The 15,128-nt window shown below is 48.0% G+C and overlaps 1 protein-coding gene across 1 annotated transcript in view; it reads left to right on the forward strand.

The window, feature by feature from the left end:
- The first annotated feature begins 303 nt into the window (after nt 1-303).
- Vvl (ventral veins lacking) overlaps nt 304-15,128 on the forward strand; it is a 61,137-nt gene continuing 46,312 nt past the window's right edge. Inside the window, exon 1 of the mRNA XM_076426584.1 lies at nt 304-4,454. Within this exon, the coding sequence (XP_076282699.1) occupies nt 1,482-2,861 (1,380 nt within the window). The 5' untranslated portion in view covers nt 304-1,481 and the 3' untranslated portion in view covers nt 2,862-4,454. The remainder of the gene's footprint in view (nt 4,455-15,128) is intronic.

The raw sequence follows: 15,128 nt of genomic DNA on the forward strand, positions 1-15,128 counted from the left end.
GTCGCGGTGGAGCTTACCTGAGCGTACCGGCGGCGCGCGTGTCGAATCGAATCGAATCGAGTCGAGTCGGGTCGAGGTGAGTCGAGTCGGCTCGAGTCGGGTCGTGCCTATGGTGGGGAAGGACAGGGGTGAGAGCAGTGGCGCCTGGGGTGCGTAGGATGCCTCGGGGGCGCGGCCGAGTTAGGCACCGCCCGACGGTGACGTTTGTCGACGGCCACCTTGCGCGGTTTTCCAATCGGAGCTCGTGGAGCGAGTTGTGGTAGGGATGTGCAGGACGGTGGCGCGCATGAGTCGGTTCCACCGAGCGGCGGTCCGGGAGCCTCGGGAACCTCGAGCGAGCTGCGAGGCGAGGCAGTCAGTCGCTCTCAGCTACGACATGCATAACGCATGAGAGAGCTCGAGCGAGATCTTTTGCGAGTCGTCGTCGTCTCTCCTCTCGCGCGCACACATTCTTTCTCGCTCTCGCGGCCACACACTCGCGCACGGGAGAGACTGAATCGTACGCGAGGAAAGCGTACACGCGCGCACCGTCGGAGGAGACACCACCGTGAACGGCTTTTTACTTGTCCGGCGTGCTGCTCCTGGTCCTGGTCCTGGTGCAAAGTCGTCACTCGCTACCAAACCGCCAGCCGTGGACCCGTATCTCGCGTAATCCGCTCGAGTACGGCCGGTCGTGTCCTCGGGCCGCCGCCGTCGTCGTTGTTGTCGTCGTCTTCCGAGCGGAATCTCGGTGTCTCGCGAGTGTCGTCCGCAGAACGGTCATCAGTGATTATTACACCACCGGTGATGAGTGATGATTCCCCGTAAAGAACCGATCGACCATCGCGAGTGATTATTCTACACCGCCTTCGTTTTTGTTACCCGCGTTATACCTGCTGGTGTGTCCAGGTATCCGACATACCGAGCACCGATCGTTCGAACAGGACACACGGTGCGTAACCGTCTCCGACGGGGACACTCCCCGGAGGACTTATAGCAGGGACTGTTCTCCATTGTTCCGACTCCACTGTCACGGATTTCTCTCCACGCTCCGACAAACTATGGACTACGAGTTGTTTGCACGCGCAACCATGTTGCTCGCCAAGGATTTCGAGTGCCCCCGCGAACGATGGACTGTGCGCTACGTGTGACTCGCGATCCACGAGTCTTCGTGAGATAGAATCGATCCAAGCTGTTGGACCGAAAGCATCTACAGCAATCTTTCCCTGTTCGTAGCTTCGGTTACGAAGAAAAGTTTCAGAGTATACCTAGATACCACCGCATCGTGTACAATCTCACCGACAACGTCCGGGAGAGTAGCAAGAGAGTATTAAAAGGCTCTAGAAGGGGTTCGGAAGAGCAGTGAAAAGAGGGGTGCCCTGTCGGGGCAGCCCGATCATCAGGGACTTGTCGGGAGTGTTTGTGTCTGTCAGACTATCTATAAATCGAGTAAAAAGAACCAAGCAAGCGGGTTTCGCGAAACCTCGGCCGAGGGGAAGTAAATGGCTGCTACCACGTACATGCCGATTGGTAGCGCAGTGTCGTCCGAGCTTGATGGTGGTTCGGGTACCACGATCGGGATGAACATCGCCGTGGGTGCGTACTCCTCGAGCTCGCCTCGCAGCGCCGCCGACGCCGGGGAGATGAAGTACATGCCGGCGCCGCAACATCATCACCACCATCATCATCACCACCAGGTGACATCGTCGCCGTCGCCGAACGGGCTGTCGCACCCGTCGGCGGCGTCCCTCTCGTCAGCGAATCCCTGGGTGAGCCTGCAGCCGAGCAGTGACCATTGGGCGTCTTCGATGGGGATGCATCACACCAGCCATCATCCTCACCATCATCCGCACCAGACGAATTCCGGGTTGGACGTGAAACCGTTGGCGGCGGCGGCTGCTACGGCCGCTGCGGCCGCAGCTGCTGCCAACGACCAGTCGATGCACCCGCACCGCGGTGGGCCCCATCAGTCGCCGGGGATGGCCTCACCGCATCCTTGGCACGCGCCGGTCGTGCCCTCGGCACACTATAATCCATCGGGCGGCGCGGCCTCGCCCACCACCCTGCAACAGTACCATGCCGCGATGAACGGCATGCTACACCCGCACCCTCACCAACACCATCCTCAGCTGCACAATCACCAGACCGGTCTCCATCCAAACCTGAGGGATCCGGGATCGCCTGTCGGCCACGCGCTACACCCAGGCCACGCGCACGACCGGGATCACAGCGCCGGCGAAGACGAGCAACCGACCTCCGACGACCTCGAAGCGTTCGCGAAACAGTTCAAGCAACGACGGATCAAGCTTGGATTCACCCAAGCGGACGTCGGTCTGGCGCTCGGTACTCTATACGGCAACGTATTCTCGCAGACGACGATATGCAGGTTCGAGGCTCTACAGCTGAGCTTCAAAAACATGTGCAAACTGAAGCCGCTGCTGCAGAAATGGCTCGAGGAGGCGGACTCGACGACCGGCTCGCCGACGAGCATCGACAAGATCGCCGCGCAGGGACGGAAACGGAAGAAGAGGACGTCGATCGAGGTTTCGGTGAAGGGAGCTCTCGAGCAACACTTTCACAAACAGCCGAAACCGTCCGCACAGGAGATCACCTCGCTGGCGGATAGTCTGCAGCTGGAGAAAGAGGTAGTCAGGGTGTGGTTCTGCAACCGACGGCAGAAGGAGAAGAGGATGACGCCGCCGAACACCCTTGGCGACGGTATCATGGAAGGCATGCCACCCGGTCACCAAGGACAAGCGGTACTACATCAGGGCTACCATCCGCAGGATCACCTAACCGGCTCGCCTATGGGGACCCGCAGCCATAGTCCGCCGATGCTCAGTCCTCAGGGTCTCACGGCCCACTCGTTGGCGGCCCACTAGCGTTCGCCCGGGCCTCCCCCGTTAGGCCTCTCGATAACCTCACAGAACTCGGCGAACAATCACCCGGTGGCCTCCGCGCCGCCGGATGTGCTCCCTTCGTACTATCATCACTATCTTCAGGCGCGTACCGGTAGCTACACCACCAACTCGTAGCCGTGGTCGGAGAGCTGCCTAGACGCGACTCGATCGCGATCTTCGTGCTTCTTCTGATCGACGCGCGCCTCGACGCATGAACGAGAGCAGCATGTTTCCCTCAAGCACCATACAGCCGGAGCCAGAACCAGCCAGCTAGCCAACCATGGTGGTTGGTTCGGATAAAGCGTTGGTCGCTTTTTGTTCGACGAAGTTCAACGAGGTTTTATGAGGCCTAGCCCGGATCATCGGGGAGGCTTGTGACAACAGAGAGCACGGTTCAAGGAATCGTGCTCGACACCAGACACCACCGTCTCGGTATCGCCATCCAGCAGCTACGCCAGGGAGTATCGTCGTGGTTTGTTGTTCGTCATGAGATCGCGACGGTCACCGGAACCAAGTCTCCTATCTCTTCGGGATCGAGTTTTGTCCGTGATCGACGCAACAAGCCAGTCTCAACCACACCACCCCCTGTGTCGGAAGTGCGTAAAACTCGTCCGCGGTCGACTCGATCCGTCCGTTTGTTTCAGCCCGTTCGTTCGTCCGTCCGTTCGTCTATAGTTTTTGTTTGGTTCGAGGACCCTCTGAAGAGCACAGTGGTTTTCACGCCCACGCCGTCGCCGTTGTCGTTGTTGTCGTTCGCGACGGTGAGAATCGACGGGGAATAGAACAAGTGCGCGCTTTGTATTTGGGAAGAGAGGAGGAGAGATAGATATATATAGAAAAGAAAACGCGCGCGAACGGTGATGATAATCGAGGGAACGTTCTTGTTGTGCGCCGACGAACGACGGGAAATCGTGCTTCGGGGATGTAGGACCGAGGTGACGAGAGAGAGAGAGAAAGAAAGAGAGCGACGGACGGACCGTGTACATACAATACATACGAGAGAAAACGAAAGGAACACGCAGCCGGAGGCGAAGAGCGGTGGACGTCCGCGCGGGATTTGCTCCGCGCAAACCCCGCCGGATGATGTAACATAAGTAAATATGGACTGTAAATAATGTACTAGATAAAACTAGTAAGTTAAGTGTGAGAGCGCGCAGCGTACGACGTTGTTTCGTTCACGTCGTCGTCGTCGTCATCGTCATCGTCATCGTCGTGGTCGTCAGGCGTCGTCGTCGTCGTCAACGTCGTCTACACGTCGTGGTCGTCGTCGCAGTTGCCACCGACGGGCCCAGAAAAACGAGGCTCTCTTCGAGGCCCGTCGGAGGAACGAGGGAGCTGCGAGGAGTCGAGAAATCGGAGATGGGTACGACGCGAGCGTTCGAAAAAGTAAACCGCGCGGCAAAAACAAAGCAAACGAAAAGACATAAGAAACAAAAAGTACAGGACACGCGTGACGAACACGGGGAATTTTCGAAAAAAAGTAGAAAGAGACGCGCGTGTCCGGATAATATCGTGTGCCGAATCCTAGCGACAGCGGAATCCCCTCGCAAAGAAAAAACCCCTTCTGTATAAAGAGTAAGTATATAAATATATATATGAACAAATATATATATATATATAAAAGAACGGAGACAAAGTGAAAATATAATGTATAAACGTGGCGAGATAGATCCGTGTACATGAGAAAAAGAAATTTTTATTCAGTGAAGAGAGAAGGTCCGGGAAAAAATTTATATATATATATATATACATGAATTATTTGCGATATGTTTTTTTACCGTCGCGTCGAGGCAACTGTTCCGTGGTAAAGAGAAGCGACTATTGTAAACGACGAGGCAGGTCTGTCATTATTATTTGGTCACCAATTACGATGGTTTTATTATTATTGATACTATATTATTCGTCATCTCTTTATTGTCATTTTATTATTATTCTTTATTATTACCGATTATTATTGATAGTACTATTATTAATGTTATTATTGTCGATCTGTTGCCCGGAGGCTAATCGCAGAGCGAGAGTCTCGCGTTGATCCGTCGCCGTCGAGCACCGCCGCGCGCCGGCCACCGAAAAATATCGCCTCTCTCTCTTTTTCTCCGTTTTGCAAGCTTTTCTCGCTTTTCGTTTTTCGCCTCGTCTCTCTTCTTTTACTCGCGATTTTGGCCCTTCGCAATAGTGGTTTGGTTCTTGATATTCTTCGGAGTTCTCGGTCTTTGTTTACGGAGTCATTCGCCAAATCGCGTTGTCACGCTCTGCGATTGGCCGCGCGCTGATTTTTCCGCCGGCGAGTAATCGATTCCGGTTCGGTCGTCCCTCGGCGTCGCGATGGCGGACCCGTCGCTTTTTCCCTCCCCCGTTCTCGCGATTGGCTGTACATATTAGGATTATAGTAGAACGACCATGTCGCCGCGAGACAACCGATCCCTCGATCTTTCGTGGGATCCGCGAAAACCGAACGACGCAATCTCGGTGAATATTTCATTCGAACGCATTTTTGTACCGTCCGACAGATTCTCCCGCGCGAACAAAGCACTCTATGGTGTCGTTGTTGTTGTTATTGCACAATAGTCGTGTAAAGACTGTTCGAGAGCTCAATTTTATTTATAAATCACAGATCAATTCAACAAGGTCTCATCTTCTCATTTTCATCTTAAAATTGGTTAACAAGCTATACAAATGTTGTACATTAGTAGTACCATTTAGAGTAACTGCTAGTGAAAAGATATTCTAGAATTTCTCTTCGTGAATCCTGTAGATCCAGTTGGGAGAGTCTCTTCGTTTCATTTCAATCTGAAAAATGTCCGAAGTTCAATTTCTTTCGAATTGCCGAAGCTTGAAATGGCTCGGTAAGCTGGAACGCAGCATAAACCGGGCTCGATCCAAGGAAAACAAGAATTCCGCGTTGTCGATCGGCGTTTTTCTCAAAAAAAATCATGGCGGTGCAGGTCTTAGCAGGTTGGCACCGATCTCCTACGCCGCGCGTTTCGCAACGAATAGGCATGTCGTCGAGAGCTGTACGCGTCCTCGGGGCTCCTTTTTTAACGCCTTTCGTCGCGTAGGTGGTCACGCGGTTTGTTCGCCGGTCCCTTCGCTTTTTCTCCGCGAAGCCGATCCTCGCCGTGGGCCTTACTCGGTGCTTGTGATCGTCCGGGGACCGGGTACAGCCCGTCCACATGTACCTACGCAAAACGAAAACTTCTCTGTTCGCGTTCTTTTCTTATTTCTCCGGTAGGCTCCTCCGCAGGGTGTTCCAAGTATCGAGAAAAGGGACGCGCGCGCGAGCGAACTTGTCGCCGCCCGCTGCCGTTTTCGATCGGGTCCGATTCCCAAGACCCCATCGCGCACAGAGAAAGAGAGAACAGAAGAAAAAAAAAAGAAAACAGCAACACCACGTCTCGAATGAATTCCTCGAGACACACGCGCGAATTATGCGAAACGTGTACGCCCGCGAGACGATCCTTGACGCGATCTGCATAAGCGAGCGGCTTTAGCGGGACTCGCCGCGATCCCAGTAATTGTTTTCTGGAACCCTGATTCCTCGGTAGAAATTTTTACGCTATTCGTCGATGGTTGTTTACTGGAAACCGTGCTGGGACTGAGATCTGTCCGTCGGTGACTGATCTAGGACCTTAGGAGTTCGTTGAACAAGCTTCTATGTATAAGCGGTTTCAAGTTTCTTCATTGTTCTCGTCTGATTTGTTGTCAGAAACGAATTACACTCTGTTGCAATTTTTCTACGTCTGGGCGAAAATGTGTCAAGACCAAGTACATTCCGTCGGCATGTGATCTAGGACCTCGCAGTACACTTGACAGTGTTCAAAGTCACTTTAATACAATCCCTATAGTCTACTCCAAAATATCGATTCATTGTTATAAATTTACTACGTTCACTTTTACTATTTTTCTACGTTTTTATACTTGCTTTTACACTATGACAGGAACAAGTAGGATCCGTCGGTACATGATCTAGGATCATGTAGTTCGCTTGACAGTTCTTAAAGCTGCTTGAGCAGGACCTTTCATCATTGTCTGTAACATTCATTTAGCATTTCTAATATTTTACACTTGGTTTTATCACTGTTCCATCTCGCGACCTGCTCTGACCCGTCGCCCGAGGATGTAGGACGTTGTAGGATCCCTAGCTTTATCGATAAACCCTCCAGTAATTTTATCGAAACTTAAACATTAGATCGTTGCCATAAATTGGCTATGCTGTAACTCTTTATGCTCTATAATCGTTGGTAACCGTGTTAGGACCATGTCTGTGTTAGGTTTGAGGTAGGATGGCTTCTAAAACTCATCATTTACTTGAGAATCGTTCTATTTCATCAGGATTCACACACTGATTCGTTACTATAAACTGATTCAAACCTGGGACCCCTAAAACATGTCACCAGGTTTCCCTAACCGAGCGCTGTAACTTTATCACCGATTTCACAGCCCCGACCCCTCGGCCAACAATTTTTCAAACAGCAACGACAATTCCGCACGATGTTTAAAGGATCATAAAATCGCTGTCAAGCGCGGAAACGATCTCACAGCCCTTTAAACCCCACGAGAATCCCCATTCGCTCGCGCGCAGGTCCCGGTGCGTTCGGATAAAAGCTTTTGGGAACAGGTGACACATTATCGTCGGAACGACTCAATCGTCGGAGTTTCTACGAGTTTAATAAGGGGTGGGGACCGTAAAATCGGGCCCGAGCCCCCGAGACATCGGATAGATCCCGCCGAGGCCCTGACTCGTTATTACGCGCTTAGGGCCTAACCCGAAAGCCGCTCGTTTCCGTGATCCATCCACATTCTTGCCTCTAATGATAGGTTCGCCGGCCCCCGGATTCGAATCGTTCGCCTCGTTAGAGTCGATTCCCGAAAATCGGGAAGTCACGGATCTCTCGTCGGGAGAGGGGGGCTTGAAATCTAGGGGATCGAGAGGGGTGCAGGGATCGGTGATTTCTCCTCGAGTGATCGATATACGGCTTCATTAGGCGACAGCTCGCGGAGCCGATGCTCGGTGTCGGGATTACGCGCGTTATCGGTGACACGGTTTCCGTGATTATTTGCTCAATTGGCCGGGAGAGTGGCGATCCGGCCTCGGCCATCACCGTAGAGAGACAACTTTCGGGAAATTTTCCAAAGATCATGTGCGAAAAGACAGGTGTGCAAAGCGGTCTCGAAATTTTAATTAACCCCCTGCTAATCGAATCTCACTCGTGACGATCTTAACTCTTTGCACTCGAATGGTGACTCTAGGGCGGCTGTCAAAATTGCCATGTCATTATTTGAAACAGTTTTTAAATAATTAAACTCTTCTGTATTCTAGAAATTGCAATTTCTAGCAACTTCATGTGAATCGTGTACAAAAGAGTACATCGACTAAAAGTTTTCTAGATTGAAAGATATGCCTTGATCTCGGAATTCAAATTGCTTCGAGTCCAAAGGGTTAAATTGAGTCTGACGAAGGTGTATGTTCTTCATCGATGTTAATACTGCACGTACAGTTGGATACATAGAAATGGGGATGAAATTCACGTCTAGACTGTGGCACTTTATGCAAGATGATAATTGTTATTAATTGTTTTCGTTGTGATTTCAATTGCATCTATACAATACAATCAACATGAATTTCTAATCGTTTTAAATATTACGAAACTGACAATGCAAAGGGGTTAATAATCAAATCGACGACGAACTTAAGCTGAACCTTGACTCAATTTGTCTTTTCCTATCAAGTTGCCATATCAACGAGGAGATGAATGATTAAACATAGAACTTTTTCAGAATAAAAATGAGACGTCTGTGAGTTTTATTAAATTGACAATTCATACATCCAGAATCCGTCTTGGATGGTTCATAAGGGATGAGACGAGATGTGGAACCTTCTCTATAGCAAACCAACTATTCGTAATCTACTTACATCAAATTTATATTGTTCCCTTTCCTTTGTTATTTTCCGGGAAGAGATAGAGAACCAGAGGACAGGAGCGAGAGGCGAAACCGAGGGCGATTCGTCGAGCCGTCGAAATCGATCGTGGCCACGTTGTTTCGTTAATTTTTGCTCGTTTGTCTCGTTCCCCTAACACCGCTGTCTAATCCTCGTTTCCGCCGTTGGAAATCGATGGAAGCACCGCTCGCAACTATTGTTTCGTTTCAAGAAAATTGTACTTCCGTGAAGAATCGCCAATATTTCCGAGCGGTGCAGAGCTGGTTAGTGGGACAGGCCTGCGACGATCTCATCTGCGCGACGAATCTCGCGCGGAATCCGCGTCGGACAGCGCGAAACTGCGATCGGAAGCGCGCTCGATCCGCGTGCGTTGTACATAGGCGAAATAGTGATCGACGATCGAGGCGTTTTGGCAGCGAGAGACAGCCCTGTCGAACGAAACGCGAAAGCAAACGGGATCGAAGAGCTCAATTAGCTCGCGAGAATAATTAATACATTGTGGACGGGTACGCTGTCCGTATGGTTCTAATTAGGTTATCGTAAATTGAGAAATAAATTCATGAATACGTTGAACAGCGCCTAGGATTTGTTGATCACAACTAGACTGCGGGTCGCATGCGTTTATAATAAAAATTGGTCGAATAGAAAATTTGCTTAAACTTCCTAAAATCATTAAAAGAGAAAACACAGTTTCATTTAACTTCTGTTTCTTGTAATTCGCTTGAACAATTTCTCATTTGCATAATGAAACGCGTAATGATTGTTTGAAAATGTTTATTGTTATGGGAGAATATTAAAAATCATCCACAATGTGTTAAGAGCTGCTCGAGGAGTTTATCGAATCGACGATCGTTGCAGTTTTCGAGTTCCGTTCTGGTTTATCTCGCGAGCGTTGATCGACTTCTTCGATTTCGCGAATTTCGGTGACGCGCGCAAACTTCTGCGTCGGCGACCATGCCTGTGCTGTGTGCTTGATAGTGTGCGATTCGAGAGAGAGAGAGAGAGAGAGAGAGAGAGAGAGAGAGAGAATGAATGCGAGAGAGACGTGTGTAAAGATACTTACAATTAGATGTACGCGAGGCACACGCGCGAAACAAGATTTCGAAAAACGATACACACGAGAACGCGACACGCGAAACAAACGATACCCGGAGATTCACCGCGAACGAATCAATTGTACACAGCTCCTCCTTCTCCCTGTATATTATTATAATTAAACCTTAATTATTATTAACGTAAAATAAAGATCTGGCGAATGGTGGTGACGTTTTGTTAGAATGGCAGAAAACTAAATTACTACTGAATTTTAATTAATAAACGACATGAAAGTAATACAACAACATAACTGGCGTTTTCTTTTCTTTTTTTCTACATTCTTTATCATTCTTCGCATTGACTCAAGTAGTCCACCCCCAACTAACCGGACACCTGGCGGATAATAAATTCCATTCGGGACTGGCGAATACCTCACTCTGTTGCGAAAAGATAATTGGACAATTCCTTAATACGCGGAAAAACAGCGATTATTGAAGCCTAGATAACTAAGCTGTCCTAAGAGTTATTACGCTAGACTGCAGATTTTATGAGTTCACGGGAAAAGTTGGTAGGCGAATTATACGGTAACAAAAAAGGGTAGAAGAATTCTAAAATCTTGACATTTTTCAGTTTGCTGCGTTTGATGACAGTTTTGTTGTGCTTAATGATCCCCAGTGGCACTCAGCATATAATTTTCTGAACGTTATTTTTAGACAGCGGATCTTTATGCAAAATAAAAATGTTTTGTATGAATTACAATAAATTGGAAGGAAATATATAAATTTACTATACTTAAAGTTTTCGAATATTTTAAATGAAACATGAATGCATGAAATCCGCTGTTTAGTTACTTTTATGCAATTATTAAGCATTGCATCTCTGATGAGTGAGCAAAAGAGATTAGTACAAATCATCATTTTCAAGAAAAGTGGGATACTCCTCTTCGTATTAAAATGTATACAATACAATATACATCGTGCAAGTCTAATGGGAAGAAAAACATACCGATTAAAAAAAATATGTGATATTATATACATTTGGTAAATATGGTGAAAAATTCTTAGAAATACGTATAATACACATTCTGTGAGTCTGAAGGGAACAAAACAAATATGAAAAACATACTTTATCCACTTCTCTGTAAAAAATACAACACCTCATCTCGTATAGCACTTTAAATGCGACTAACGATTCCGATTTGCACCCTTTTGTTTGTGCCACCGTAGTTACCCACAAGGTAATGCTAAATCGAGTGAAGATTAAGCGACAGCCACGCCCGCGTTAAACGTTAATTAGCGGCGTCGCTGGTTTAATAATCAACGGCGAAAATCTGTGGCATCCGTGGTATCGGTCGGTCTTCCTCGGTCCGCGAGCATCGTTCTCCACGTAATTATTGGCCACGTTATTGGAACGGCCGCGGAGGAACGCGACCGTTAATCATCACGGTAGTTGGTGCGACAAGTGAAATAATTAGTCGAGAAAAAGCCCGGATCGGAACGTTGCGAAGCCGGTATTCCCGAGCAATGATTTCGTTACCTACCAAAGGACTGGCGTAATCCCCGCGATCAATTTCTGCGACGAGCCACTTCTTTGAAAAGGACATTGAAAAATATTTTTATTATGTAAAATTAAAATTCCCAAGAATTTCATTCCTTTTGTACATTACTCGCGCTGAAGAATTTCGTTTCTTCTTCCCTGGCGACTGAAAATGCTGATAGAGTCTCGAGTCGCAAGGTTCAATTGACATGAATGTCAAAAAAATGTTTGTTACGCTTTCAGATGGGATGACAAGCAAACGCGTCAGAATTTCTGCGAGGATTCGTAACAGTTCGTAGTAAAGCACGTTTTCCTTGTATCGCTGGCAAGTTTCTCTTCACCGTTGATGGACCCAGGATCCGCGAAGACAGTGACGCGCGAACGATTCATTAACAACGCGATTCATTATGATTCATAGCCCTTCCTGCAATTCTCGCAGTAGGCGACGCGCTGTGGTTCGACTTGCGATTCTAGCTGAGCGACACCTTTTTACTTCTACTTTCTAGCACCGCTTTTCACTTGTTTTTCTTACGATTTTGTCTAAAACGTTCCTCAGAATATTCTCACAATATTTATTCAACCGTTCGATCTTCGAATGTAGTTTCTGCGGTTGCTGTTCTGGCAATCAAAGTTTTAATGCATTTATCATCTATAAATTCATTGGTAACAACCTAGAAAAAAATCAATTTTCAACTAGAAAATTTGTAACGGTAAGCGGAGAATGAGAATGGTATTTTAAAAGTGTGCACTATGAATGCATAAAGATCCGTATTCTGACTTCTGCGTTACTTCATTTTTGATTTTCGAACGGCTGGAACTCACGTGCAGATTCAGTGCTTTCATGCACTCACGCACCGTTGTGTTAATTGTCGCTGAGTATTTTCGCGTGGCAGGACATCGCGGGGATTTCGCAGCGGTAATCGCTGCCCGGTAACGCTTAGGCGAACGCATGAAACGATTAAGCCGTTTAACGAGCCAACCTCCGAGCGCGAAAGAATATTGCGTTCTTTTCCTGGAGGATCGGCGCGCTGCGTTCGATTAATTCGCGGCTCGAAGATTTCGATTTCCGCGGCCAACGAAACGGGATTGCATAATCGCGCGAACGCCTGCCGCTTCCAATCTCGCGGCCACGGTTCCAATCGGCCGCGAAATAATTGGAGGTAGATTCTGACTGGTCCAATTTTTGCTCGCGTTCATCGCTCCGTTGGAATCGTGCCGAAATCCTAGCGTTGCGTAACATCTTTCCGCCAGGAACGATGATCTACTTTGCACAGCTGGTCGGGTCTAGCACTATCTTTCGATCACTCGTGCCCGTATCGATGTCTGGCTCGGATTCTATCGGTAACTTGTTTTTGCGATCGGAGAAAACTTCAGAAATGTGATTTACCTACTGCCTCGCGTTTTATCATCCTTTATGTCTTCATCGTTTCGCTAAACGTCCGGAATCGTCTTTTTAAGCCGAGTTATGCAAACGTTCTCAATGTCAAGCTGGTCGAATTGCTCCACCATTACACCACCAAATCAATAGTAATAAATAACAAGACACCGTATCATAGAGTAATAAATCAATAGCTTTGTATACGTGGTCGTCTCTGCGTTGGGTAATAATTTGGACATCCAAGGACGCTCTGCAATCTTGTGGACACAGTGTTGCAATTAAAACAGCGAAATCTCCGCCACCCTAATTCACTAACCAGGAAATAATCTCCTAAAGGAACTCCAAAAAGTACAAATTCAAAAGTTCATTAGTAGTTAATTAATTTTCAAAAATGAAAAGCTAGCCACAATTCTACCAGGCTAAAATCTATTAAATTCTTGGAACCCCTCATACAACCACATAATTACAGCCACACCTAATAAAAAAATGTATATCGAATGGTTAAACCGATCATGTTCACGTCCAGCGTTTAGCGATTTTTCTCGACTGGTTCGGCTGATAAATCGTCGATCAGGACGGTTTCGATCGTCGATCCAGCGATTCAACATCGATTCAACGATCCGCAGATTCTCGATAAGACTCCTGGCAGAACGATCGAATAAATTCTTCCGTGTTCCATCGATTCGAGGAGACGTCGCTGAAAGGTGAAGTGTCGCGTTACGATCTTCCTAGCAAACCAACGCAGATATTAATAATCGAACGACCGATCGTCGAGAAACTTGGAAAAGAGAGAGAGGGAGAGAGACGCCGGGCTGTTTCTACGATGCGCAAACCAGTCCGTCGTTTAACAGATTTACCGGCAGTCTAGACCCGAGAGCTATAATGATCCGGTGCTTGGGAACGAAAGTGTACACAGTAGAAACGACCTGGTGGCTGCTCGGTAACCGGCAGCTCGCTGCTCGAGAAGCGACAGCGGTCTTCCTCTTGTCCACTTGTGACTTGTTCTCTTCGTTGGCCTCGATCTTTGACCCTGAGAAGACGTTAGAATGGTTGAAAAACATTCATCAGTTTTCTTGAAGTGCAAGGTGATTTTGGCAGCCCATCTACAAGTCGTAGTTCCAGGAAACTCGTACCTGTCGATCTTTGTTTTATTAGGTTGGAGAGAAAATTCTGTCGTATTTCACAGCGGGTAATTTTGCTTGTAAATGAACAACACATGTTGCTAGCGAGTCATTGGGGAACAAGTTGTTACAGATAATGGAAATTATATTATTGAATAATATTAAACATATATTTATATAAATATATCAAAATGTTTTGAATTTGAAGCAGAAAAATGAATGATTTAATAGAGTTCTCAGCAACCGTAAATTTTCGAATCACACTAGCCCCGCACAATCGTGTCTCACGAACAGTACACGGACAAGCGTTCTGCGGAAGTCGTAATCTGGAACCAAGAATTTCTTCGATTTTCTTGATTCAGCCGTGCGGAGCACGTGTGCTGATTCCGTGAACTTCAAGGGTCGGTGGTTGATTAATCTGTGAAACGATGTTATCCGGGTTTTATCGATTACGGATCACGCTCGATCAGATTGAACTTCTAGCGCATGTTCACGCTCGGACCTCGAGGATAGTGAGCCGGACAGGTGAGCGTGGATTAAAGGCCGTTCGAACAATTGATTTAACGGTTGTCCGTTCCAGGCCGGCTCGTTGAGTTCCCTGGAAACGCGATCTGAACAAAGAGTGCTGTTGCTTGTGCGCCCTCCTCCCTCTCTCCTGGCGTTCGGTATCTTACCAGTTAATCGCGCGCTCCTTGCCATGCATAATTAAAGGCAATTCGCGCTTCCACGTAATAATCTCGGACTCGCGTGGATGCGCTTCGAAGCAGCACGAGTCAGGCTCGACCGGTGCGCAAGCGTTCGTCGCCGCGCCGCTCGCCAGGAACCGGAAACGCGTGTCCGCCGCCGTGATCAACGCCTTTATACGGCCAGGAGATGTCCGGTCGACGATGATCCGCCGGAATGTCTAACCTCCGTGGCCTACGTTGTCTGCTTCCTTCGAGAACACTTTGCAAAATCACTTCTGCCGATTGTTAATCACCCGCTTGCGGTGCCTGGGCTCAGAACGACCCATAGTGGTCCAAGGTTGAAACCTAGTAGCTATCAGTTAGTATCTGCTAGTAGCAGACAGAAATATTCTACCGATTCCATAATTTCAGTAAACAATTTCAGTCAATTGTGAGCGCAGTCTCAGTTCCGAAATCGTCTAATATCATCATACACTCGTCGTACACACAGTCATTCACGGAACCGCGTTCGTGGGGGTCGTGAGTCGCGGGAGGTCGCGCGAAATAGAAAAA

Source organism: Lasioglossum baleicum, chromosome 6 (assembly GCF_051020765.1).
Source record: "Lasioglossum baleicum chromosome 6, iyLasBale1, whole genome shotgun sequence".
NCBI classification, from domain to species: domain Eukaryota; kingdom Metazoa; phylum Arthropoda; class Insecta; order Hymenoptera; family Halictidae; genus Lasioglossum; species Lasioglossum baleicum.